Source organism: Pseudorasbora parva, chromosome 23 (genome assembly GCF_024679245.1).
Source record: "Pseudorasbora parva isolate DD20220531a chromosome 23, ASM2467924v1, whole genome shotgun sequence".
Lineage (NCBI taxonomy): Eukaryota > Metazoa > Chordata > Actinopteri > Cypriniformes > Gobionidae > Pseudorasbora > Pseudorasbora parva.
Genome location: NC_090194.1, coordinates 16581612 through 16608409, shown reverse-complemented (window position 1 = coordinate 16608409; position 26798 = coordinate 16581612). Strand labels below are relative to the sequence as shown.

Here is a 26798-nt window from a genome sequence, read left to right as displayed (position 1 = left end):
TTGCAATATGTTATGTCACAGATTACGTAACAATGGATTTAAAAAATGTAAATAATTTGGTCTGTTCTTGTTTCATGAATGATAGTTATTTTAGTAAAACTGCACTATTCATGAACACAAGAACAACAAATGTCTGTGTTAATTATTCGTTCAACCATTCTTAAGTTCTTGTTTCATGTAAAGCGCTAAATGTATATAAATGTTCTACACTATTCATGAAACATAAAAAAATCTATGTAAGTAATTAGTTTAATCATTCCTATGTAAATTGTTGAATTAATTTTTAACATGAGAAACAGAACAAATTTGTTACATTGAAATTTTCCTGAATGAGGCCCGCAGATGTTTCTTCTGCGTAACTGCTGTTTGTCGCAGGTGCATTGAGTAGTAGAGTTAAGACAAGCCAGTGAAAAGCTACTTCCTTAACATTCCTTAAGGATAGTCTTCTCTTCAGACTGCCAGCTCCTTTTAAATGGGTCGCAATTAAGGCATTAGCTTGCCGCTGAAAGCAAAGTGACAGTAATTGTGGGCCTCGCTGAAAGGATGCGCATTAGTCTGATGAGTTTTGCATGGATTTTCAGAACAACGTTTTGAACAAGTCTGACCTCCAAACTGTCCAGATATGAGGGCGGCACCCTGACCTTTTTCCCTCTCTGACCCGAGAGACCAGCTTACTGAAGGCTTGTCCTTTCACAAGGCCGAATGGCCATATGTTTCTCTTTTTGCAGAATTCAATTTCTCTCTGGTTATTAGTGCTTTTGATTAAGCTTCTTACGCCACACCCAGGAGAGCGGCTCACGCTCGCAGTGATTAATCAGAAGCAGGGTTGTCACAATGTCGCACACAGACGCTGATTGCAGTTTAGGCAGTTCGTTTCTAATCGGTCATCACCCAAGTGCATCTGAACTTTAAGATTCCTGTGCCCTGTGCTATATAATTCATGCTCCGTTGATGCTCACTTAGGCGTCATTAAATCAAAACCGACTGTATGATATCTATCCAGTCTTGCTATCAATAAAATGGCCTAAAAGCTAGTTTTCTATTGAACTTGTGCTAGAAAACAGAGCCATATCCCTGGTACTCTTATCTGGACAGACAAAATTTGTGGTAACAACATTGCTGTTGATGATTTTATTACTAGTCTAGATTTCTGAGTGTTTGTGTTTTTGGAAAGGAGCTACAGAATGATGGAGTATGTTTGGGAACAGGAGGACAGGGCATAGGAAATGGATTTAACCAGTTCACGTGTGGCTTCAGACATCTATCTTGACCTCTTTCTCAGCTGTGTTTCTCAACTTTTCAAAAAATCCTTTTCTGCTTCCTCACGCCTTCTGTCCTTTTTTCCTTCTTATGAACCACTATATTTGAGTGAAATTGAGATTTGAGATTGGCTCTCGCTTTTGCTCAATTACTCAATCTTTTCTCAAAAATCAGTTGTTTGTTTCAGTAATGGAGAGAGGTGTTTGTGTATGTGTGTGTGTGCAGATGATTGGGGCACTTAAGCAACTCTGCTACCTGGACGTGTCCAAAAACAATTTGGAGATGGTTGACGAGCAGATATCCGGCTGTGAAAACCTGCAGGATCTACTGCTGTCCAACAACGCTTTGACGCAGCTGCCAGGGTCTATAGGTAAAACACCACACAAAAATGCAGAGCTCAATAATAAGTATTCGTGGTTCTCTTAAATGCGATCAGTCTTTGTTGGGTGGCGAAGCAAGTGCCATTCCTGCAGGATGTATAACATGTCCTCTAACAGCCTCATCTCTAATCTGCTTTGTAACAAATGAACAGGTTAGATGTGTAAATGAACGGGAGGATTATGGGTAGAACAGTAATACAATCTCATTACCTAATGAATGACCCAGTCCGACAGCCGCTAATGAGCAGGCATGTTGAAGTGGCCAAGTCACACCGCCCTTGAAGCTTGCTGTGAAATAAAACCTCCCAGCTCTATCCTTAATGAAATCCATTTTAGAGCTGGACAGAGGTGCTCGACATAAACAAAGAGACAAGTTCTTGTCTTTCATTGCAAGAGCTTTTGGTAAACAATCAGTCTGGTAAACTTTCTGGGATCCTTTTTCTTGTTTTCTCCTTTTTTTGTGAGACAAACAAGCTAGATTTAAAGGGTTAGTTCACCCAAAAATTTTCATTAATTCCTCACCATGTCATTCCAAACCCATAAGACCTTTGCTCATTTTCAGAACACAAATTAAGATATTCTTGATGAAATCCGAGAGCTCTCTGATCCCTCCATAGACAGCTATTTAATTAACGCCTTCAAGGCCCTGCAAGGCAGGAAAGACATTGTTAAAATAGTGATGTGTAGATATATGACTCCAGTGGTTCAAATAACAACTTTATTCAACAGTTTCTTCTTGTCTGTGTCAGTATCCTTGCTGTTGATATAGTAAATACACTGCAGTTCTTCCAAGTTACTTCAGCAACACCAGAACTCTGGCTTACCATTGGCCGATGCTGATCCAGACACAGGAGCTGGCCAATGTAAACTCCATCGGAGACTGATACAGATGAGAATAAATTGTTAAATAGTCTTTATTTTTGTTTGTTTGAACACAAAAGGTATTCTCGTCACTTCATGAAATTAAGGTTGAACCGCTGGAGTAACGTTTTAATGATTTTTTTTACCTTTCTGGGTCTTAATAGTGTTAATTAAATAGTTGTCTATGGAGGGGTCAGAGAGCTCTCGATTTCATCAAAAATCTCTTCATTTGTGTTCTGAAAATGAAAAAAGGTCTTAGAGGTTTGGAATGGCATGAGGGTGAGTCATTTATGACAGAATTTTCATTTTGGGATGAACTAACCCTTTAACTATTATCTTCCATAGACCAAGTTTAGCATCGAAGTAGTTTAAAATGTATGAATTTGACCTGTTCCACCTTAAGTTCCACCTTTATTCTGTCTAGTGACTAAAATCATTCAACCTCATAATTATGATGATATATGTCTAATTGGAATAGATTTAATCATGGCCAAAACAGTTTTAAATTGTTATGCAACTAATTTTAATTACCAAAAATATACTATGTAAGTTACTGCATATAAAAATAAATAACAAACTGTAAAACCATTACACTTAAGCAGCAACATTCTTTGGACCTTTTCTACAACATGGCAGGAGGCCAGTAAATAATCTTCATCTCCATTTTCCTTGATTTTTACACTAATTGCCATGCTGACTGCATTTGTCTAGCTCAACTTTTCAACCATTTTATTGTAAGAAAAAGTGATCAAACTATTTATATTTAAAATATTTCCTTAATTTAAGAGTCAGTTTCGCTCCTACATAATTAATGGGTCAAATTTTTAACTGGTAACATTTTTCATTGTTGTTTGTTAATATAAATAATAATTAAATAAAATATATAATACTGTTCAATGTATTGCAAAGTTGTGCAAAATGGAATGGTCAGTTTCTGTCTACATGTATACATTTCCCATTGCAATACAATCTTTCTCTGTCCCCACAGGCTCACTGAAAAGACTAACCACTCTGAAGGTGGATGATAACCAGCTCATGTACCTGCCTGACACGATAGGCGGGTAAGTGAGCGCCATTTTACACAGCAACCTGATGAACGGCACTTAAACCATGACCCAGTTCTCCTTAACCCACGAGTAGACTGTGTCTATTTCTGTGCCGATTGTGGGAGAAATCTGCAGAAAGGGTTTAAATATTGTAACATGTCTGCACTCTTGCCCGTGTGATATTATATTAAAGTCATGGAAATAATAATGATATCTTGTTTCAAAGTGAACCCTGTAAATGAGCAGACCCATAAACCACTGTATGATACAGACAGAAGGCTTTGTAGCGGGTCTGTGATTTGAAGGAAGTACACGTCCATATGGACTCTCAGAGAGGGATTGCTTTATTCTGCGTATGTGTGTGTGTTTGAGAGAAACAGACTGTTATCCATCAGAAAAGAAGCCAACCGTTGTACTTCATTCTCACCACCTCTTATTTTGAGCATGTTTCCAAACATGCTGGTTATCCCTTATGTCAGATTAGATTTCCTAGTCCGAGGTTAAGAAAATATGCCAAGAGGGATTATGAATATGTGATTGCAAGTATTCACTTTTTAATCCCTGCTGGGATTGTAAAGCACACTGATTAACCACGATTAACTTTCCATTAGTCTCGGCGTCTTTTCCCATCGCACTGATGTAACTGCGCTTTTCCACTTTATTGCAACTCGTAGGTTTGTAAGTTTTGTCTTGTACTGGGGAGGGTTATGCTACAGTATGAAAGTTTTTTTTTTTTTTTTTACATTAGCTTGCATGATCTTTTTGTATTTTTTAGAATATGAAACGTTATTGAGATAATTTTAGAAGAGTGAAGAAACTTCACAATCTCTTGAATATGATTTATAATGGGATTGGTTTACATCCTTGTGTAATGATCCAGCAATATTCAATGTCTCTCGCTCTACCACTCTCAAACACACTTTGTTAAATGCTGCATTTTGGCATAATTTTTTGCTTTGTTCACAGTCAACCAATTCCATAGGTGGACAAAGTACACAATTTCATTACTTGAGTAAAAGTAAAAGTACTACTAGTCAAATATTACTCCGATACACTTGAAAGTTGTAATGACGCTCTCATTTCTGTCAATAGGGGGAGGGGGAGATGTGAGGGAGGACGTTTCAGCCGGGACTTTTTACTGCGCTGAGTCGAAGTACTCTCAGAAGTGCTATTCCGCCATACATTATAGTTCTCCTTTTTAATCCGCTTAGAAAAGCGCCACATCTTATTTTATGTCATACTAGGTTGTTCTACTATTCGTTTAACTGCATTTAAGTAGGGAAAACATGGAGGTGTTTGGTCGCTTCTTACTTGATCAGTGGTGGAAAGAGTAATGAAAAAGTATACTTAAGTAGAAGTACTGTTACTTGTCAAAAAATGTAATTTAAGTGGAGTAAAAGTACCTGTCCTAAATACTAATAGTAAAAAGTAGCCGTTTTTAAGTACTCAAGAGTAGTGTGTAAGTGAGTATTATGCTATGAATGTTAGTCCACCTTATACCCTGCAAATTAAAAATGTAGCTTACTCTTACTAAGATCAGTAAGAACAAAAAACATATCACCAAAAAATATTTAAATATTTCTTTAAATATTTCTTTTAATTTTTGACTGTTAGTGTAGAATTTGCTTGTGGGTGTTCTCGGTAGCCTGACATGGTCATACTCAATTCTAGTCAGAATATGAGTCTGAAACTGCTCCATTGGGCTGTGATTATGGGGCGTTTCAACCGAACCAGGAAAGACATCAATTGGATAGACCTACAACCAGTCAGAGCAACGAACTTCTTTGAACTTCGTGTGACCCTACAAGAGTGATTCCTGATTGGCTTTCTGCAAAAACCCAAACACATTTTAAAGAAGAAAAATCATCCACTGACTTTCAAAGCTGGTACAGGAACGACTTTGACTTTGAGGACCTTGATAAAAATGTAGTGGAGTAGACAGTACGATGTTTGTATTTCAAATGTAGTGAAGTTAGTCATAAGTTTCCAGAAAAAATAATACTCAGGTAAAGTACAGATACTCAAACAGTGTATTTAATTACAGTACTCAAGTAAATGTACTTAGTTACTGGTCATTTTTATCAAGGGTCATGAGATTTACTTTATTATAGGAAAGAATAAGCAGTCTCGTGTCCACATAAGGCTGATGTGTTGCCATATTAGGGCTACTTCAGGACCAGGATTGAAATACACTGGTTTAGTGTCATCCAAACCTTTTAGTTAGTTACTCCTCAACACTCTTGCTGTGTTGGAGAAACGTTCAACTGTTTGTTTCACAGCTAAACCCTTATTTACATATATGAAAATCAGCTTCAAAATCCACTTATTCAGCCAGTGTTTTCATTGGTATTGTGATTAATTCAGCACACCTGGATGTTAGTCATGCAAAAAAAAAAAGGAAAAAATGCAATGTTTGACGTCAGAACTTTTAATAAACGAAGATTCAAGGTTGTTGAGCACACAAGTTTATGAAGAACCTGAATAGAGGCCAGTAGAGTCTGATCTTCCTTGTTGTATCAAAAGATGACTTCATATTTCTTATATAGAGGACTATTGAGCTTGATTCATAAATGAACCGTTATATAAATCACATTTGTGTCTTTTTTTTTTTGTAGACTCACGACTCTGGATGAGCTGGACTGTAGCTTCAATGAGATCGAGGCGCTACCGTCCTCCATCGGTCAGTGTGTAAACCTGCGTACGTTTGCTGCTGACCACAACCTGCTCGCACAGATGCCTCCAGAGGTCAGTCCATTTCTGCCATGTTTTAAGACAACATGAAATGGCATTTAACTTCCATGATTTACTTCAGAGTCCTGCACGGGTCTGCAAGCACAAATAACCTAATATTGTTTTGGATATATTTTATTAACTTGACGTAATACAGGCAAGACAGTTTTGTAGATGTTTTCCCAAAAATATGCATATATTTTTACTATGGCACATGGCCCATTTTAGACCCGTGTTTTCCCCTTGTCCGACCCGATCCGCACCTGTATCCGACACAGTAAAGAAAAATATCCATATTAAACACATTGTAAAGTAAGATATCTAGCAGTCTGATTAATGAATCAGACTGAATTTGACAAGAAAAAAAATCTTTGTGAAAACGCAACGTTTAATGACATTGAATTGGTTTAAATGAACCAACGGAACAAACCACCTCTCACTTCTGTTGTTAGTTTAGCTCATATGCAAAGATGCTTCCTGCAAATAAATCTCTGAAGAGGTCTCTACCTCATCGATCCTGCACTCTGATCAAAGCATCCTCTGTGAGCATCAGCTGAGTATCTCCGTTAACCCTTCATGTGTATGTTTGTGCATCTGACAGATGGGCAGTTTGAAGAATGTCACCGTTCTGTTCCTGCACTCAAACAAGCTGGAGTCTCTGCCGGAGGAGATGGGCGACATGCAGAAACTCAAGGTCGTCAATCTTAGCGACAACAAGTACGTCCCCCTGTGCCGCATAATACAGCCAAGTATCATATCATACAAATGCCTTCAGCATAGGCAAAAAATCACATGTTAAGTTCTACTTCATTTAGTTGTTCTCTAAAACGACCATCAGTTTAGAACATAGTTTTGACCCAGGGATAAGAATTTGTCTTTGTTATTGAAGTCGAATCAAATGAATGGACAGTTGACACTCTTCAAGTATGAAATCATTCAATGAGGAACATTTCCAGCCTGGCCACGCAGCTGGTGTCTGTGAGAGCCATTGCTATAACATTTCTCTGAGAGAACCACTTAGAAAGATTTGGCTGGGATTCAGCAGGCTGGAAAATATCGCTCTGTTTTCTACTCTCTCTGCTATATGCCGTACCAGTCAGGCCTTTTTCAATTTACTTGGTTCTCAATTAATCATGTCACTTTTTTTGTTTTATCAGCATACTAACTCTTTTCTTATGCATCGTACAGTAATGTAGTTTTTTTGTTTTGTTCATTTTTGTCCTCTTTCTTCATAGGTTGAGGAATCTTCCATACAGCTTCACTAAACTCAACCAGATGACCGCAATGTGGCTGTCTGAAAACCAGGTGGGCAAATACACAATACAGTCATTATTGTGAAATAAACACTAACGGCTCCGATCAGGACCGCTTTGCGAGCAGAGGGTTGTTTTTGAAGGAGGATTGTTTGTTGCGATAATGACCATCTGACTAAATTATCTTGCTTATTACACAGTTACATACTAAATATATAAATAAATACTTGGACATGAAATATTGATTTGAGCTTAAATCATTTTATGTTGAGTGGTGTTCCCACACTCGTTGAAAACATGTAAATGTCAAAGGGTTTTTAAATGGTTGTTACAAAGTGTAAAAAGTCTATTTGTAATAAAATATTATTAATAAGTCAATATAAATAAGTTGTGAAAAAAAATATTTTTGAGTGAACTAACCCTTAAATATATTATGCAGTATATTAAAATATGTCAAGAAATCAAGAACAAGTTGGAAAAGTAATAGTTCTTTGATCAAGAAGTGTCAGAACCCTATCGAGAGGAAAGCCTGGGACAGGAGTCAGTTAAATTTTAGCTGTCTGTATAAATAAATATTTGATCGCATTTGAGTATTTCAGAGAGCCGTTTACATTACATTTACATAAATCACTACATCACAATAATCTCATTCACAGTCACTTCCCAAAATACACTTGAAAGCATGTCCTTTAGCAGGGTCTGTGCTGTTGGCAAAGTGATTTAAGCTCAGAGTGTGTGGGTGATCTGAGTGATTGTCACAAGTGGCCATCAAGCCTGTGACTAATGCTTATTGAATATAACAATCACCTCCACTCCCACACACGCCGTCTTCCCACCTCTGAGGTTCAACATAGCACATAATTTATCTTAATATATGATTTAAATGAAAGGAAAGTTCATCCAAAAATGAAAATGGTCATTATTTACTCACCCTCGTTTCATTACAAACATGTAGGACTTTCTTTAATGCCAGTTAAATCCCTTAGGCATTGGAGGCTGGGACAAATTGCAGAGATTGTTGTGATATTTGCTCTCAAGGAAAGTGAATTCAGCAGAATGCATGAGAACAGCGCCGCTGTGAAATAATAAAACACTGGTAGCACATCTAATCAGTGTGGCCCATATGGCATGAGACTGCCAAGATCCTCTGTGAATCAACCTCTCTGCAAGGATTTCAGCTCTACAGCTCAGCTTGAATATCGACAGTTGATGAAGATTGCGCTGGGATGAATGTGGCACGCTGTTTTTTTTATTGATCGTGATGTGCAGTTTTATAAAGCTGCATGTAATTAAAGATGAGATGAGTTTAAAGCCAGTGCTGCATGGCCTGACTCTGTAATGAGAGCAGTCAAGACTGGCAGAGTTCTCATGCTGTGTGTGTGACTCCTAAAGTGTCCTACCCAAGGCATCTAATGTAATTTTACAAATCAACTGACCCTTGTGTTTTATTTTTTTCTCTTTTTCCCAGTCAAAGCCACTCATTCCCCTGCAAAAAGAGGAGGATCCAGAGACTCACAAGATCGTACTTACGAACTACATGTTCCCTCAACAGACCAGAAGCGAGGACTGTGAGTGTCTAGTCATGCATGACCTGCAGCTGTCGCCCTCCTGTCACTTTTCAGAGTTTCCTTGTCTGAATGTATGCCTTGTATGTTGTATATGCCTTGTACAAATACAATATTTAGTGTGTGTGTGTATATATGTCCATATATACATACACCCGTGTGTGTGTGTGTGTGTGTGTGTGTGTGTGTGTGTGTGTTTGTATGTGTATAATATACATATACACATACAGACATACATACATACATACATACATATGTGTGTGTGTGTGTGTTTATACATGCATACATGAATACATACATGCATGCATACATACATAGAAAGAATATTTAAAAAAAAACATTACTGTAAACTTCAAAATTTAGAAACCAAATGCAGGTAGCGGCAGACATTTGACACTGTCTGGTCTTTAACGTTTCTAAAAACCGTTATGAATTTATAGCCTTTAGAGACCTGACTGATCAAGTGTATGTTGCTACCTGCAGCCTGAACTTGCTCATGTGACTGTTTTCTCTTTCTGAGAATCCAGTGTTTCTGGATTCCAGAGGGGGGGGGGATTAATACGTCTTAACCTGTTACCTAGCAACCCCACTTTAAACTCTTCAGAACGCAAACACAGTGGCTGTGCAGCTCTCTGGTGTGCGCTTCAGTTTGTTAGCATGATTGAGCTTTAGAAATCGTCTGAAGTCTGCGCGACTACATGACATAGTGCTTTCCTGAACCCTAATGTCTTGTTAAATGGGCACACAACACAAATAAGAATTGATGTGTGTAAACTGAGTCTGTGTCGCTTATCAGGCTTGGGCAAAAGTGTGCAGTTTAATTCAGGTTTTTGCTGTTTGTTAATCCACATAGCAGAGAGACGCCGCATTAATCCATTTTAACGATTTGGTCTTAATGAATCAGAAATCACTGGACTGTCAGAAACAAACTGAATCTCTAAAACTAATCAAAACAAACTCAACACAGGATTTGCTTCAAGATCCTTGAACTTTCCATCCTCCAGTGCCACTGTTGTGATTGTTTGTTAACGGTTTCTTCTTTCACAGATGTGCCCAACTCAGACAGCGAGAGCTTTAACCCGTCTCTATGGGAGGAGCAGCGCAAGCAGCGGGCGCAAGTGGCCTTCGAGTGTGATGAGGACAAGGATGAGAGAGAAACGCCTCCGCGGGTCAGTTCCCACCGTCCACTTCTGTCCAGGGTGCTCTCTCGATTTTCTATTTCCTTTTGTGCATGTCTTGCCCTTCTCCCTTGCTTCATATCACCCATCTAACCCCTTTTGTGGTTTTGTTCTGTCCTAACCAGGCACACCTAAATCACTTTTCTGCCTTCACAATTGGCTGCTTTAAGCCTCAAAATCTTGGAGTCAGCTTGCAGTCAGTTTATTTGGATAACATCAGTTTAGCTTTGTGAGAGATATGTCGCATGCCGTTTCTTTCATCACAAATGACAAAAAACAAATAAGACCTTATAAGCCAATTATTTCATTATTTATTTAAACTTGTGTCATGGTCATGTCATTTCTTGTTTTAAATGGGAAAGGAATGGTCCAAGCTTCAAAAACAACTACAAAAGTAATAATTTTTAATTTATTTTTTAAAGCATAAAAGTATCCTAAATGTCATCAAGATGTACACACATGTAATTAGAAGTGTTGCTTTGGCAACTAACTAAAATAAAATTGAAAAAGTTTAAAAAATAAAATATTACTAAAACTAAGCAAATAGCTGAAATAATATACATTTAAATAAATATAATAATGTATAAATGAAATAAAAAAGCTAAATAGAAATATTTACAAACTAACTCATAAAAAATGACAAAAGTACATACTTAGTAATTTCAATTATTCTAAAAACGGATAATTTTATGAACTACATCAGTGATGTAAATATAGATAAATTGATAAATATGGTGATACTGAAATGTAGAATATATAATCTCTTTCATTTCATTATAATGTATGGCAAAGAGTGACCAGCAGTCTTTTGTTGGAATAGACCACTTTAAAGGCAACATTTTTACCCAGAAAGTTCTGAGTAAAAATATTTTCAAAAACCATTTCACCAAGAATAATCTTAATTTTTATATTTTATTTTTTATATATATATATATATATATATATATATATATATATATATATATATATATATATATATATATATATATATATATATATATATATATATGAAAAGTCTTATAAAAATTTTGTTATATTGATGTGAGTTGATGTCAATTTTTATTACTACTATTTATTTGTACTACATTGATCTTTGTGGGCACATGCCATGAAAATAGCCATAAATGTCGGAATGGCAATAAAAACAAACAAACAAACCAGAAGATTCTTCCGAACCTCTCCTTTTGTTTTCCACAAAAAAAGTCAGTCATACAGGCTTGAAATGACATGCGAATGAGTAAATAGTGACAGAATTGTCATTTTTGGGCTGAATTATTTCTTTGTTTTTGGCAGCGTGAGGTGAGGTAAAACGGTTTCAGTGGAACAGCCTCACCTGGTTTTGTCAGCATGTCACAGCCTGCGCTTCACTGCATTGCAGTGGAAATCTCATTAAAACTGTAACCCTGACATGACTCCTGTCAGAAAGTGAAATGGAAGCCTTCACTGTCTCAGGAGCCCTCGAGCGTACAACGTCAACCTTATTTTTTCCTTCCACCCTCATCTCGCTGATATTACATACTCGGTATCTCGTTCCCTCTCTCTCGCGCATGGTCTTGCACCCCTGATGACTCAATATGCCTGTCTGGCTTGTACACTGTGCCAGGAACACATGCAGGCTCCCAAGCTGTCTGATGGAGCTTCACTATCAGCTCTCAGAGAGCGCCAGTGTGGCCCTTTCTGGCCCAGAAGGAGCAGCCCTCCTCGTTGTGGGTGTTGTAAAAAGCTCACCACCTCCATTTAAATGGTATCAGTGGTTTGGCCAGGGGTTCAGCAACCCTCTATAAGAACTAACCTGTTTTTTTCTTTTACAATGATGTAACTTCCTGTGTAGCTACATAATGTGCCCACAAACTACATCAGATTATTATATAATAAATCTGATTTTAGAACAAAACAGTTATTACAGATCCTATGACGTTCCCTGATAAATTCATTGAGTTACTTAAATCTGTATTTTTATTTACAGGAGGGCAATCTGAAGCGATACCCGACCCCGTACCCCGATGAACTGAAGAACATGGTGAAAACAGCTCAGTCCGTGGCTCACAGACTCAAAGAGGACGAGTCCGGTGACGAAGCAAGAAAAGAGACTAGGGTCAGCGAGAGGAACCATATCGGAGTGCAGGACGTTGGAGTGAAGGTTGGATTTTGAAAGCACTACCTGTTTCATGTCCTATTGTGGGATGGGTCGACATAATTATTACAATGAAAATGAATCTTGGTGCAGATGTTGGAATAACACTGAATTCCTTATGTTTCAGGTGATTGAAAGTCCTTGCACTAATGGCAAAGCAGTTGAAATGGAGCCTAAAATGATGATGAACAGTCATCACAACTACGAACCAATTGATTCAATAGACTACCACAGCATTGAAAGGATACCTCTCAAGACCTCAGACAACATGAGAACCATGGTGAACCATGATGACACCCTTGAGGTACTATATCAAAGTGTCAAAAAATTTAAATGTTATGAATATGGTTATTAAATCAGATAAATAAAATAAAAATAAAAACATTTACTCATTCTTTTGGCTATCAAGCTCCAAAACGACAGGCTGTCAAACATTAAAAGTAACACAAAAGTAGTTCATGTGACTCATGCACTGTGAAAAACTGACCAGAATTGAAGTTATTATTCAAGTCTTCACTTGTACTGTAGCTAGGGCTGGGCGATATGACGAAATATATCATCTGGACGATAAAAAATGTCTATCGTTGTATATAAGGTTCTATCGCTTACGCCACCATAAGGCGTTTACGGCAGAATTTTACGTCAAGATGCACCTCACGCCACGGCATGCCCATGCACGCTGCAATACATAAACATGGAGGAAGATGGTAGTAGACGCGGTTCAGACCAGGGTAATTCTCAGAGTAATTATGCCAGAGTGGTGGCATAAGCGCTCAAAACAATCTTCAGACACAGACGCTGCAACGGGCTTTTACGCGTGGCGCATAGCCATATTGAAATATTTTAATGGCAGGTATAGGGATGGCGAAAACTAAACATTTTCTTGACCGACCACCGACCCTCATTAGCCTGTTGAAACCGGTTAACCAATTAGTTTAAAATATGCTGCGCTATTTGAAATAAAAGCCGCGCTCTCTCTCACATACACACACTCTCTCTCTCTCACATACACACACACACACACACTGTCCTAGCGCTGCCGCCTCCCTTCCACTCACGTCACTTTTTTAAAGTCCCCCACAGTGCGAAACACGAGTCCCGCAAACGCGCCGCCGAGGAGCTTGTTTGTAATCTGAGGACAATGGCTCCTTAGTTTTGAAATGGTTTAGTTAAGGTGATCGCGGTGAAAATAAAGGCATTTGTCTGGCGTTAGAAGCTCATTTGAAACATTGCCGCGGCTCACTTGACAGCTCCGAAGAGACGCTGCTTTAGTTCAAGCTAACGTTAGTGCTAACAATAATAAAGAAAGATGATGATCAACACCTTATGTGTTACCACTGAAATGTAGATGTAATATATTTCCAAATGTAAGCCCATCTTATGCGGAATGCACGCTTCATACTATCGTCTGCCCTGGCTATAACCTCGAGTGTTTTGGCCTGTTTACTTTTTGCAAACCTTGTGAGCGCAAAAACCCAAACGCTGTGACCTTGCGCCAAATGTTTTTATTGGTTTATTAAGTACAGGCGAGTTATGAAAAATTGAGTGCGAGGGATATGTTCACTTCACACAAAAAGATTTTGGAATGAGATGGCTATTTGTAGAAGCGTTTAGTCCACTATATAGTAGCCAAATTTAGAGATCACTTTTTTATTTTATTTTACCAACAACCGACAACTTTGATCGGTTAACGTTGATACGGTCAACCATCGGTCAAACGGTCATCGGTTAACATCCCTAGGCAGGTGTTAACTTTACCAACAGTCTTGCTTGAAAAAAAGGTTCTAAATAAAATAAAAATGTAGTCCGTACTACCTTTATTTGTTTTGTATATAATTTCAAACTGCATTTCCACATTGCAATTTTGTATAGACTATTCATAAACTGAATTAACAGAAAAATTGCTATATCGTTATGTATATCGTTATCGGGATATCAAATGAGCTATATCGGGATATGAAATTTTGGCCATATCGCCCAGCCCTAACTGTAGCCATTAGATTTAGGTTAGCATTACATTCAGGCTATGAGCCATGTATATATGGACTACCTTTATGATCATTGTATAGCATATTTATTTATTTATGTTCTTCAAACTATATGAGGTTAATGCAGTACTAAATCAAGGAGTCAATTATTGTTTTTGTTTTGAAAATAGACCTGGTTGCATATACAAGATGTCGAATCAGTCCCTCAAGACTCTTGAAGGGGGTAGAGAAACCATTAGTGACTTAAGAATTTCTTGTGTAAAACACATTTTATTAGAATGTATATTTTTAAATGATATTAGACATTGCTTTTATTGAGAAAATATATTAATTTTAAAAAGGTTTCTGGAATAAATATATTATTAAAATCTTATCATGAAAGATTTCTATATAATTGTTATCTTTACTATTGTTGTTATTGTTTTACATGTATGTTTTGTTCATTGCGTGTTTTAAGACAAAATTGTTACATTATTGTAAATAATGTATTGAAATTATATTGTAATAATAATTTTTTGCCATGAATATAGCCATTGCTGCTGATAAGATGTTATATAGTAAATAAATACATATTTATTTAATTTATTACATTTATTTTTCATTTTGGAGCTTGGCATCCTGTTTCAATTTATATTCATTATGTAATGTAGAAATTATTTTTTTAAAGTTACATGGATTTGAAATGACATTAGGTTGAGTAAAAGATGACTTCATTTTTGGATCCTTTATTTAAGAAATTGTAGTGGTGGTGATATAATAGATCAGCAATATGGCTTGTAAGTGAGGGAAAAAAACTGAGAAATATGTCTATCACAGTATACTACATACACGGTCACATATTAGCCATAGTCACATCCACGTGTACTGCTGAGACGTTTGCATCTTTCAAGAATCAGCTGAAGACGCACCTCTTAACATGCAAGCACTTAACTATCCAACACCCTTAAACCTATGCGCACACACATTTCATCTCTCTGCATTTCTCCTCTTCTCTAACTTGTTTACAAATCTAGTTGTCAAATAAACCTGGCAGTGTATACTACAAATTGGCTCCTTGACGAATTGCTTTTGTTCCTCTCTTGTAAGTCGCTTTTAAATAAAAGCATCTGTTAAATCCATAAACATAAATGTAAATTATTCTCTTACTATGAGTGGATGTGAAGTACCTGTCGGGATATACTTGCTCATATTGTATTATGTGAGATTTAATAATGTCTCAAGACATGCTTTATCACAAATTCATATGAAAATTACTTCAGTTTATCACTATAGAAGTAAATTGAAGTATAAACTGAATTTAAGCATTTGGTGTGATGTGGTTGTGTGGTCAGGACTCAGAGGAGCTGTCATCTGAGGAGGATGAAATGAAGATAGCCGAAATGAGACCTCCACTCATTGAAATCTCCATTAACCAGCCCAAAGTAGTGGCCCTCAGCAAGGACAAAAAAGGTAACCTAATTACCCTCGCAATTTTACTTAATATCAATTAATAATTCTTTCATTAACGTGGGTAATTGTTTCTCAAAATAGGATGTGTAATAGAACTCACAAATGCAAACTGTGTTTTTCGTGTCTGGTGATGTAGATGATGGGAAGGATGCCGACTCTTTGCTGGATGAGACAGTGGCTAACAGTAACCAGAACAACAGCAACTGCTCTTCACCCTCGCGCATGTCTGATTCTGTGTCCTTGACAACAGACAGTAGTCAGGACAACTCCCTCTGCACCCCAGAGAGAGAGTCAAAGATGCCTCTCATCCCCAAGAACAGGTACGAACACTCCCTGAAAAGACCAAAACCTCAAAAATAGACCTAATACACCAATAGTCAAAAACATGACAATGATCTGCAAGGTTAAACTAAATATTTCTCTGTGTAGAATGCTGAATAGAATGCTAGACACTACATCAATGTCAATGTATCTGGAGAAAGAATCACAATATATTTTCCAGCTTAGAAGGCAGCTGCCCATGTAGGTAGGAGACAGAAGGGCAGCTCACTATGTTTTGGGACAGAGCTAGAGTCTTTCATTAACTTGATTTAATTTCCTCAAACTCAAGACAAGAAGATGAAAACCTCAACCAGCTGAAGCAGATGACCCCTTTACTCCAGAACTGTAACGGCTCTGAGACGTCCTTACAGACCATCCTGAAGAACCAGCAGGGTTACGAAAGCAAGTCAGACCAGATGGCCGACTATAGTCTCTCCATGGAGGAGAGGTTTGCCTTCATTGAAAAGGGCATAAAAAACGGCGTGACAGAGCAGTACAGCAAGTGGGATCAGATCAACATGAATGTGGCCAAACTCCCACCTGACAACATGGTGTCCTATGAAGACCTGGAAAGGACCAAGAATCCCGCAGCCAAGGAGTCCTTGTCAAGCAACAACAATGCCATGCTGTCACTTGAGAACTTTGAGAACGGCAATCAGCTTCAGAAAACCCAGTCTGGAGAGGATTTCAATGGCCGAACGGATCAAATTCCATTGCGGTATGAGTCTACGAGGACCGTCTCAACAGGTGTAACGGCATTAAGTGATATGAGTCTTTCTCGTAGTACAGAGGAGCTGTCACCAGAGAAGAAATGTCCACCGGCCCCAGTGGTGAAATCTCAGAGTATCGCTAACATGGAGGTTGGAGGGATGAAGCTGTACTCCTTCGAGGGAGAAAGCCCCCCGTACGAAGTGGCATGCGCAACCAGAACATCTGTAACTTCTGCTCAGGGCCAGAGCATTGTCCGGTCCAAATCTGCATCCTTGCTCAATGATCAACACTTGCAAATCTACCCTGGATCCTCTGCATCATCCTCCGACTTGCTGTCCAGCTCCAAACCTCCGGTTAGCAGCGCCCGCTATCCCGTCGGCCCCCCGCCTCAGTACAACGTCCAGTATGCCAGTAGCACAGTCCCCAAAGACAACCTGTGGAGCCAACGTACCCCTATACCGCCCGAGCAGCCCTACTTGCCACCACAGCACTCCCTTGCCAACACCAACTACTCCAACCGCAACAATGCCCCTCCATACCCCCAGCCCCAACAACGTGGCCCACCCAAGACCCCAGAAATGTGGGCCAAGGAAAGGATGCTGCCATCTGTTGGCCAGCGTGGCACCTTGCAGAGACAAGGTAGTGCATCCTCTGGCACCTCCATGTGCATGACAGACCCACGTCGCATGCCAGGAATGGAAGGAGATTACATGACCTATCGGGACATTCATGCGGTGGGCCGTGGCCCCCTGCAGATGAGCCAGGCTCTCCACAGACCATTGTCAGCCCGCACATACAGCATAGATGGACCCAACGCTCCCCGGCCACAGAGTGCCCGGCCCCCACCTCACGAGCTTCCAGAGAGGACCATGTCCGTCAGCGACTTCAACTACCAGCATGGCAGCCCCAGCAAGAGGCCCAGCATGAGGGTGAAGTCAGAGCACTCGCTGCTGGACGGGCCAGTTGGAGGAGGTGGCAGGGTTCCAACTGACTGGCGGGATCAGGTCATGAGACACATTGAAGCCAAGAAGATGGAGAAGGTATGGTTGTTCTTACGGATAGTGTATACAAAGGCAAGCACATAACTGTTGCTAATACTTAGAATTAAGGGTTTGTTCAAATCGATAAACTTTATTCTTCAATATTTTAATCCAAACATGAATCGTACTTCAGATTGTGCAGTTTGTTGAGGAGAAATGTGCTGCTACTTTTATATTTGATTGGACTTGCAAGTTCCGTCCAGTGCAGGGCTTGGCAATTCCAGTCTTCTGGTCAATTCCAGCCTCGGCCACCGTCCTGCAGAATTTAGCTCTATCCCTAATCAAACACGTCTGAAAAAACCTAACCTGTCTTCAGTTTTGTTTGAATATTCCAAGCAGGTGTGCTTGACTTTGGATGGAGCTAAACTGTGTAGGACAGTGACCCTCCAGGACCAGAGTTGCCCATCCCTGGTTAAGTTGGGCAATACAAATTAGATTTTGTGTAAGGTATCTATATCTGTATCTAGGGTTCAGAATATCATAGTGCAGCGGTAGCCATGCTGCAGAGTTTAACTCTAACCCTAATCAAACACACCTGAACAAGCTAATCAAGGTGTTCAGGATTGTTAGAAAATAGAAGTGGAAGTGAAATCTGCTAGAAGGTAGCCCTCTATGAGCAGGGTTTGCTATCCTATTATGTTTGCAACACCATTGCTATATGCATTTGAAATTGCATCGGTACTAATGAGGAGTTAACTTCTCTGTCGTTCATAAATCCTCTCCCAGTGGCCTCATGAAATTAATTAAAGTGTCACTTAGTAATACTATAAATCCTTTTTTTTTTCGCTTACTCAAAAGTATGGAAATATTCATATTTAGACACATGGTCAAACTAATTTAGCAACAACATAGCAACACCCTGGCATCATAGTGGCAAGTTTTGCATGGGCACTCACAATATAGTTTTTGGCCCTCAAGTCTGAATTTCCACGCGCCACCATTCTTTAGCATTAACTGCATGCATATGGTATTGTTTATATTCTCTCATATAAATGCTTAATACCCAGTATATTTCTGCATGTTTGTGTCTGAACATTAACACAGATAAACCTGTTCTAACCCTTACATGTTTCAGTGTACTCATGGTCAATGCATGCTCACTGAAGTCATCATTAAATGCATGTGTGTTTGTGTGCATGTGTCGTCATTTGTTCAGAGCATGCTATCTCGGTCTTTGGCTACTCTCACTGGCAGTCAGAGCTCTCTGGCCTTTAGCGCTGTAGACGGATGGCAGACTGGAGCTCATGGGCCCAGCGTGAGTACCGCCCCACTAAGACCTCACCTCCCCAAACTCCGCAGTGGACTCTTTCTCGGTTCCCAAAGGGTCATTCTCTCCGCTTGCTGTTTACCAACTAGTTTATATGCATTTGTCAACTTACAATATCTGTACATACTTTTAAGAGCTGACTATCTTGAATGTTTCCAAAAACCCTCTTGCTAAAGGCACATGAAAAAGTATACAATTTCAAACTCTTCCTAATCAAATACACCCAAGATCTGAAAGGAATGGTACAGCTAAAGCTGGGTTGAACCATTTCATCTTTAATGCAGCAAGAAAGAAAATGAAAAGAGGGAGATATTTAAGTTCTGTAGGCAGCTATCAAATTGCAGAAATTTAGCAAACTGTTGCGCCTCCAGTTCGTGTTGTGAAATGAATAATCTAAGTCTTCCAAACCACCGTGTAGCAGATCCAGCGCATCTTTTATTAATTTAGCTACTTGATAATTAAGTTACTTGAAAAATATTACAAGCTTTCGGCACATATTCTCACAGAGACAACGAAAGAGAAATCTACTTTAACATATGCTAGTGATGTAACCTATAACTGTCTTAATATTTCTCTTGTGGTCCAATATTAGTGAAATTAAGTAGAAAACACATGCGTTAAACAAGTTGTTTTTAAAAAATAAAGCTGCTCTTTTCATTGACACTGATATTATTGCAGTGTTCTGATATATTATAGACTGATAATCATTTTAATTGTGGGCCTATAATTCATTCTACAATCGGCACCAAATGTTTTTAAATAATTTATTGAGTGAGCTAATCTATCTAATCTTTTATTATGCAGCGTGTCACTTATGCATTGATCCGTTATGAAATTGTAGCGGGGGCAAATTAAAAGTATTATCAATTTAATAATAAAACTAGGCCTACCCTAATAATAATAATTTATACATTGATTGGAAATGCTAAATCCTCTTGATATTGATAGCTGATGCATTCGACCATAGGCTATCGCTCTTTGGTAGCCTACACTATGGTCTGTTGTTGCAATTAGGCACGGGTTTTATCTTGCATATTTCACTCGTATAGTGTGGGCAGACAAGTTGTGCTCAACGATTGGATTACTGTCCAATACTGTCCAAGCTGCTGTTTTCCACAAAATTCTGAAAAAAATGTCTTTTGAATAGCCAACAAACAGTCCCAAAGCAGCAAGCATCGACGAGAATGCCCCTTATGGAGCTTAAGACCCCCACCCGAAATTTACCCTTCTCAGCTTATATCCAGTGTCGGCTGGTTTGCACAATTGCTCCATTTTTTTTGGTTGTCTAAGTAATACGAGATTAAGAACATTCCTAACCACTAAACCATATACACTAGTCCTGGAAACAAACACTCTTTATTTCTGTCTGTGTGCTTAACACTAGAAGCGCCAGAATTCCAAAACTACTAGAACAGCCATGAGCAGTCATTTTGACCACTATATTATAAACTCTAATCTCTATTTTTAAAGAGATTAATGTATTAAGTGTGTTAGGATATCTTTTTAAAAAAAACAAATAACAACAACATGTAAAAATTTTATTTAGTTAAAAATTATAATTATAAATTTAGAAATATTTGCATCATTTCATGGTAAAATGTAATTATTACATATTCAGTATTTCTCTGTATTTATTTTACATAACTCAGAAAAACAGATTTGAAATGATCTATTTGATTATGATTTAAAAAGTTACAACATTTATGATAGAACATAAGCTGGAAACAAGCAGCTCTAAAAGTTAAAAAGAGTCACAAACTAAGTTTGCAACCATAAAACAATTACGCTACAAATTTTATATTAAATAAATGTATCTATATCGTGCTTGGCTATTTAAGATTCACAGTAAACATAAGTTACTTTTGTTCTTCTCGCACAATTTCCACACACATCGGCATTGGTAGCAGGTGCTGTGCGTTTTATTTTGTTTGCAGATCTGTCCGCACCTGGCTCTGTCTCTGGACATCCACTCCATACCTTCTTGGCGTTGTTGTAATAGGTCACAGACTCCAGCTTTGCTTTTGGCCCATCGGTGATGCCAACGCGGCCAGTTTCAGCACCACACTCTCTCTCACGAGCTGACCTCTGCTCCGTGCCTCCTCTTCACCCAGAAACGGAGCCCCGTTCAGCATGTATTTCGAACGGACATCAGCAGTTAGCCAAAGTTTGATGCCAAATTTATCAGGCAATAAATATTGTAAATAAATATTGTCTGACAGAGACAATACACCACGGGAAAGAACAATAGAATCGACGCAAGATTTAGAGCGATCAATATGACCGTTATGGCTTTAATAGGTAGAAATGCTCTAATTTTTTTTTTTTGTGCCTTTTATGTAATTTATATAAAATCTATTGTAAGTAAAAATAGAAACACTTTTAGGAAAAGTCACAAATCAGCAAGATTGTATTTTTTTTACATTTTTACATATACATTTCAAAACAGTCATTTTGACCATCATGGCAGTTCTAGTGTTAAAAGCACAATCTGAGCTCAAGAAAGTTTTTTTTCTTTTTTTATCAGTTTAGCTGAAAGTCTCATGAAATCTTTTTTTTTTTTTTTTTTTTTAATCTAAGGAATATGATGATGAAACATAAAAAATAAAATAAATAAAAATTGGTTATGTTTAGCCCTATTCTCATAATGTTGAATTAGTAAACATAATGGCTGATTTAGCTAGCTAATTAGGCTATGTTTAGACTGTCAGTCCAAATCTGATTTTTGTGCATATCCATTTGAAATCCAATCACATTTAGCATGTGTAAACAGCAACAAATCACATGAAATGCATGAAATCCATTTCAAGCTACATTCCCTGGATCACAAAACCAGTCATAAGTCGCACGGGTATATTTGTGGCAATAGCCAACGATATGTAGGCTATTGTATTGTGTAGGTCAAAATTATAGATTTTTTTCTTTTATGCCAAAAATCATTAGGATATTAAGTAAAGATAATGTTTTGTAATGTATTTTGTAAATTTCCCACCGTAAATATATAAAAAATGTATTATTAGTAGTAACATGCATTGCTAAGGACTTCATTTGGACAACTTTAAAGGAGATTTTCTCAATATTTAGATTTTTGTTTGCACCCTCAGATTCTAGATTTGTCCTATTCTAACAAACCATACATTAATGGAAATCTTATACTCTTAAGATAATGTTTAAAAAAAAATTTACGCTTATTACTGGTATTTGGTCAAGGGTCACGTGGTTTCTGGAAATCCATGTCAGTCTAACTGGATTTTGCATGGTGTATGTGACTTTCTCACGGCATGTAAAACTTGAACGTCAGATGTTGTTGTGGAAAACGTGCTGGAAGCCTCTGCAGAAACAAGGTTGTGTTGTTGCAAAGTGCCCGACAGCAGAAAATGGCAATATAACGGAGACATGATTTGAAAGCAGTGACAGCACGGAATAGACACTCATACCAGCCTCCCACATTTCTCCCACTGCCTCAGAAGACCCAGTAGTCTAGCACGGCGACTACACATTGCTTTACTCTTTTGCAAATGCAGAAACCAATGCAGATATTCCAGAAAACGAAAGAGCACCACGGGACACACAAATCGGATATGCACAGTTGTGATGCACAATGTGGAATAATTTTAGATCAGATTTCAATCGGATACACATAATTGGATTTGGACTGACAGTGTTAATGTAGCCTTTGAATACCATTAGTCAACTATCCTGTCGGTTGAAATGACAAAAAGCAGGAGCATAATCAACCCACGCTTATGAACCACATTTACTGACAATTCCACATTCATGGGAAATGGTTGCAGTTCCCAGTGTTTTATTATTTTTTTAGATAGCTAGATGTTTTAATAATGTAGGCGTCCACTGTAATTAAAAGTACTCAAAATACATCCCATAATGGTTAATCAAGCTTCATCAAATACAGTACGCCTTTTCCCATAGCAAAGATTGAGACATTTTGTGCTGTTTCCCTGCAGGACGATGTCTTCAGTCCTCATGGACAACAGGGCTACCATATCGACACTCTAAGAAAAGTAAGTGCTTTACACTATCTACTAGTGACACAAAAAGTATTTGGATTTGTATAAAATTAGTTTGGTTTATCGAATGCGATGACATTTAGGTGTTTTGCTGTGCATACTGATGAAGAACATCTATGCAGTGATGTTCAGGAATATCATTAAACTTCTAATGAATGCTTCATATATGACTGAATCCTATATAACCTCATGTGTGATTGTTTAATGTGCTAATGAACTGGATTGAGATATGAGCCAGCGGCATGCCTGACTCCAGCAGTGATTAATTAGCTCTAATTAACAAGCTCTGCTTTAAAGAAGACTCAGACGTGTCCTTTCTAGCTCATAAACCAACTGTGGATGTTCTCACTACCTACTGCAATAAACACATGAAAAATTATATTATTATTGTCTCCTTGCACCTGTAATAAACAAACGAACAAAAAAATAAACATGCATGATGATGTAGTTCATCGTTTCTTATAGAATTACCACCTGGCAAATATTTTATTGTTGTACTTGGTGAGTGACCTTTGGACATTGTGTGAAAGTGTCCTTGAAAACAAACATGCAGTTTGTTTCATAGTGGAGTTCGCAGTCTCTCGGGAAATAAACCATTAGTGAGGTGGATTAATTAGACTCAAAGGTCTAAAAGTGTGACGTGTCATCAGTCAACATGGATCTCTTGTTCTTCTAGCAAGATTCATGGTTCATTGAAATGTTTACTGGGAACATTCTGCCCCCTGGTGTCTGAAAAATGCATTGCATCATATAAGTAGACATTTATTGAATTTTTAGATAAAGGTATATCCTTTGGCTTTTATTGAAAAGCCCAGTAATTTCCCTTTAACTCAATTTCAGTTATAATAAAAAATGTCCCAAAAGTTATCAACTCGAATAGTTATAGTGTATTTGTTTTCTCTATGTTCCATGTCACAGAAATCTCATCATAGAGTCCATAAATCGACTGTATCTCCGAGAGTATCCTCTGTCTGTTCCACAAACCTCTGCCAAAACCTGAGAGTTAAATTGAAAAAACACTGCACCGGCTGGTTTTAGCTTTGAGGAGAGAGTTTGTCATTGGTTGACAGTGTGTAGTGATTTAAATGGCAAAAATACTGTATGCGTCATTTGATGGTTTGGTGTGTATTTGTCTCTCAGGTGCCTTTGATGAACGGCCAAATGTGTCCTACTGTGAGACCTCCCATGAGCTGCGGTCAGCCACCAATGGCACGCCACCCCTCTCGAGAGCAGCTCATCGACTATCTGATGTACAAAGTGTCCCAGCAGCCCCCGGGCCCTCCAAGGGTCCCACACGAGACACCGCAGCAGGAGGTGAGCACCAGTCTGATCGAAACTTCAATGTGTTCTCTGCATTTTAAATGTAGACGCATCTATAGACCATCATGCCTAACATAGTGTCTCCACCAGAGGTTGTGGCTCTCCACACTGGACACAACAAAGTGACCATTGTAAATCCGTTTGTTATTTGTGTAAAAGAAGTAGTAGCAAAAGTCAGTTTACTGTCAGGAATTTGTTGTGACGCCACGTCCAGTTTAGACGGCTTAACTGATTATCATGGAATCTATGCTCTGTTTACACCTGGAAAACGAAGGAAACTTGTTCTCGTTTACACCGGGTGTCTCTTTAATTCACATTCAACCACTGTCCGTCCTGATTTCTTCAAGAGGAGGCAGGTTTATATATAGGCAGGTAAATGTATGGACTTTTTCAGATCTTACGATCTAATGAAATAAGCTAATGCAGTTTACATAAGAACGTGCCCAGAGACGACAGAATACACACAAAGAGCATCAGCTTTCATTTCTGCTTTGATAGTCACAAGACCACGCCATGGTGAGAGAACATTGTGCTTGGTACGTTTCTAATCTTTAAACCAAACTTGGGTCTGACAAAGTTAAAAAGCTCAACTTGTTTGACCCATTTTACATGTATTTGGTGTCATCCACTTGTGATCCGGATCTTAAACAGGGCCCTATTTACTTTTGTTGCGTCCCCCCAAGTCATTAGAAAAATCAAAATGAATCATATTTGCATTCATGGTTAAATAGTTTTTAAGGTCCATCATTAAAATGTAAAACCCTTCAAAATTAAATATTTTTTTTCCACTAATGTAACCTTGGCTAGCCAAACAGATATTTAGTTGTCACTGTGAACTTAAGTGCTGTGTTTTGTGTGACACTTGTGTCTGTTTTGTGTTCTCAGCTCCATGTGAAGATTGAGAAGAATCCTGAGCTGGGTTTCAGTATATCAGGAGGAGTGGGTGGTCGCGGGAATCCCTTCCGCCCAGACGACAGCGTCAGTATTTTTCTCTTTTTCTTACATTTTCTTTTTAAATAGGTGTGCGCATCCATTTCTGGACCTTTCATTTGGTTTTGAACATGAACAGTGGTGGAACTCAGTTGTGTATAGAGAACAGCATTAAGATGTCATTTAAATAATTTTAACTGCCAAGAGAGAAACTTTTAGGTCTGCAATCACCTAGAAATGCTTAATCCAAATGAATAAATCCTATAGGTTATATTATATATTATTTTATTATTATTATTATTATTTTATGATTAGGGTCTGAAGGATCATTTGACTCTAGACTGGAATAATGATGCTGAAAATTCAGTTATACCATCACTGGAATAGATTACATTTTTATATATTACAATAGAAAACCATTATTTGAAATTGTGATAAGTTTAATAGTTTATAATATTACAGTTTTTTTTTACTATACATTCCATTAAATGCAGCCTTGGTGAGAATAAGAGGCTTTTTTCAAAAACATACAAAATCTTACCAACCCCAAACTTTTCAACAGTAGTTTTAAATTTTGTTTACTCTAAAATTGGTGCTCACAAATAAACTTGTTATTCAAAAGAAGTCTAACTATTCTAATGAATAATCAACTCTTAAATCATAAATTATCAACAGGGCATCTTCGTGACGAGGGTTCAGACGGAGGGACCGGCTTCAAAACTCCTTCAACCTGGGGACAAGATCATCCAGGTCATTACTATTTATCAATTTTTTCAACCATTTCTTGCTATTCAAATGATTGTCTTTTCCATACCTTAGTAACCCACTAATATTAATTACGATTCACTTTGCAGGCGAACGGATACAGCTTTGTTAACATCGATCACGGACACGCCGTGTCCCTCCTGAAGACGTTCCCCAACACCGTTGACCTGATCATCGTTCGAGAGATGGCCGCATAACTGACAAAAAGAATGTGCACTGACTTATTTTTGTACCGAGAGGAACCAGTGCTGTATGTAGTTAATCTGAGCTGATGTAAATGGGAACGAGGTTTGACCGTCGGTGAACAGGGGCGAAACCACTGCATCAGGTGGAAGACGGACAGAGTCAGGAAGCATGCACCGTCACTGTGGGATAGCCTGTTGGTGCAGTCCAACTGACATGAAACCCTGTGCTTTTTGTAAAGATAGTTTTGTTTTTTTGTTTTTGTTTTATAAGACATCACCTGGGTAGAGTTCTTACGGGACATGAGCTGACCGTTTGAGGGAAGGGCTCTCGATCAAATCTCACTCTTTTTTTTCTTTTCTTTTGTATAATTTTAAAGATTTTTAAAACCA

The 26798-nt window shown here is 38.2% G+C and overlaps 1 protein-coding gene across 2 annotated transcripts in view; it reads left to right on the top strand.

Annotated features, from left to right (window-relative positions):
* Positions 1 to 26798, top strand: part of erbin (erbb2 interacting protein) — an 89307-nt gene extending 62509 nt beyond the window's left edge. The window contains exons 9-26 of one of the 2 annotated variants that reach the window (XM_067434228.1): positions 1486 to 1630; positions 3490 to 3562; positions 6163 to 6292; positions 6879 to 6994; positions 7513 to 7582; positions 8999 to 9098; positions 10143 to 10264; positions 12240 to 12413; positions 12535 to 12711; positions 15727 to 15844; positions 15981 to 16164; positions 16455 to 17916; positions 19073 to 19171; positions 23146 to 23202; positions 24349 to 24522; positions 25414 to 25506; positions 26134 to 26208; positions 26313 to 26798. In XM_067434228.1, coding sequence (XP_067290329.1) covers positions 1486 to 1630; positions 3490 to 3562; positions 6163 to 6292; positions 6879 to 6994; positions 7513 to 7582; positions 8999 to 9098; positions 10143 to 10264; positions 12240 to 12413; positions 12535 to 12711; positions 15727 to 15844; positions 15981 to 16164; positions 16455 to 17916; positions 19073 to 19171; positions 23146 to 23202; positions 24349 to 24522; positions 25414 to 25506; positions 26134 to 26208; positions 26313 to 26420 — 3477 coding nt within the window. In that variant the 3' untranslated portion in view covers positions 26421 to 26798. The remainder of the gene's footprint in view (positions 1 to 1485; positions 1631 to 3489; positions 3563 to 6162; positions 6293 to 6878; positions 6995 to 7512; positions 7583 to 8998; positions 9099 to 10142; positions 10265 to 12239; positions 12414 to 12534; positions 12712 to 15726; positions 15845 to 15980; positions 16165 to 16454; positions 17917 to 19072; positions 19172 to 23145; positions 23203 to 24348; positions 24523 to 25413; positions 25507 to 26133; positions 26209 to 26312) is intronic. The other variant, XM_067434229.1, reaches the window with a different exon arrangement.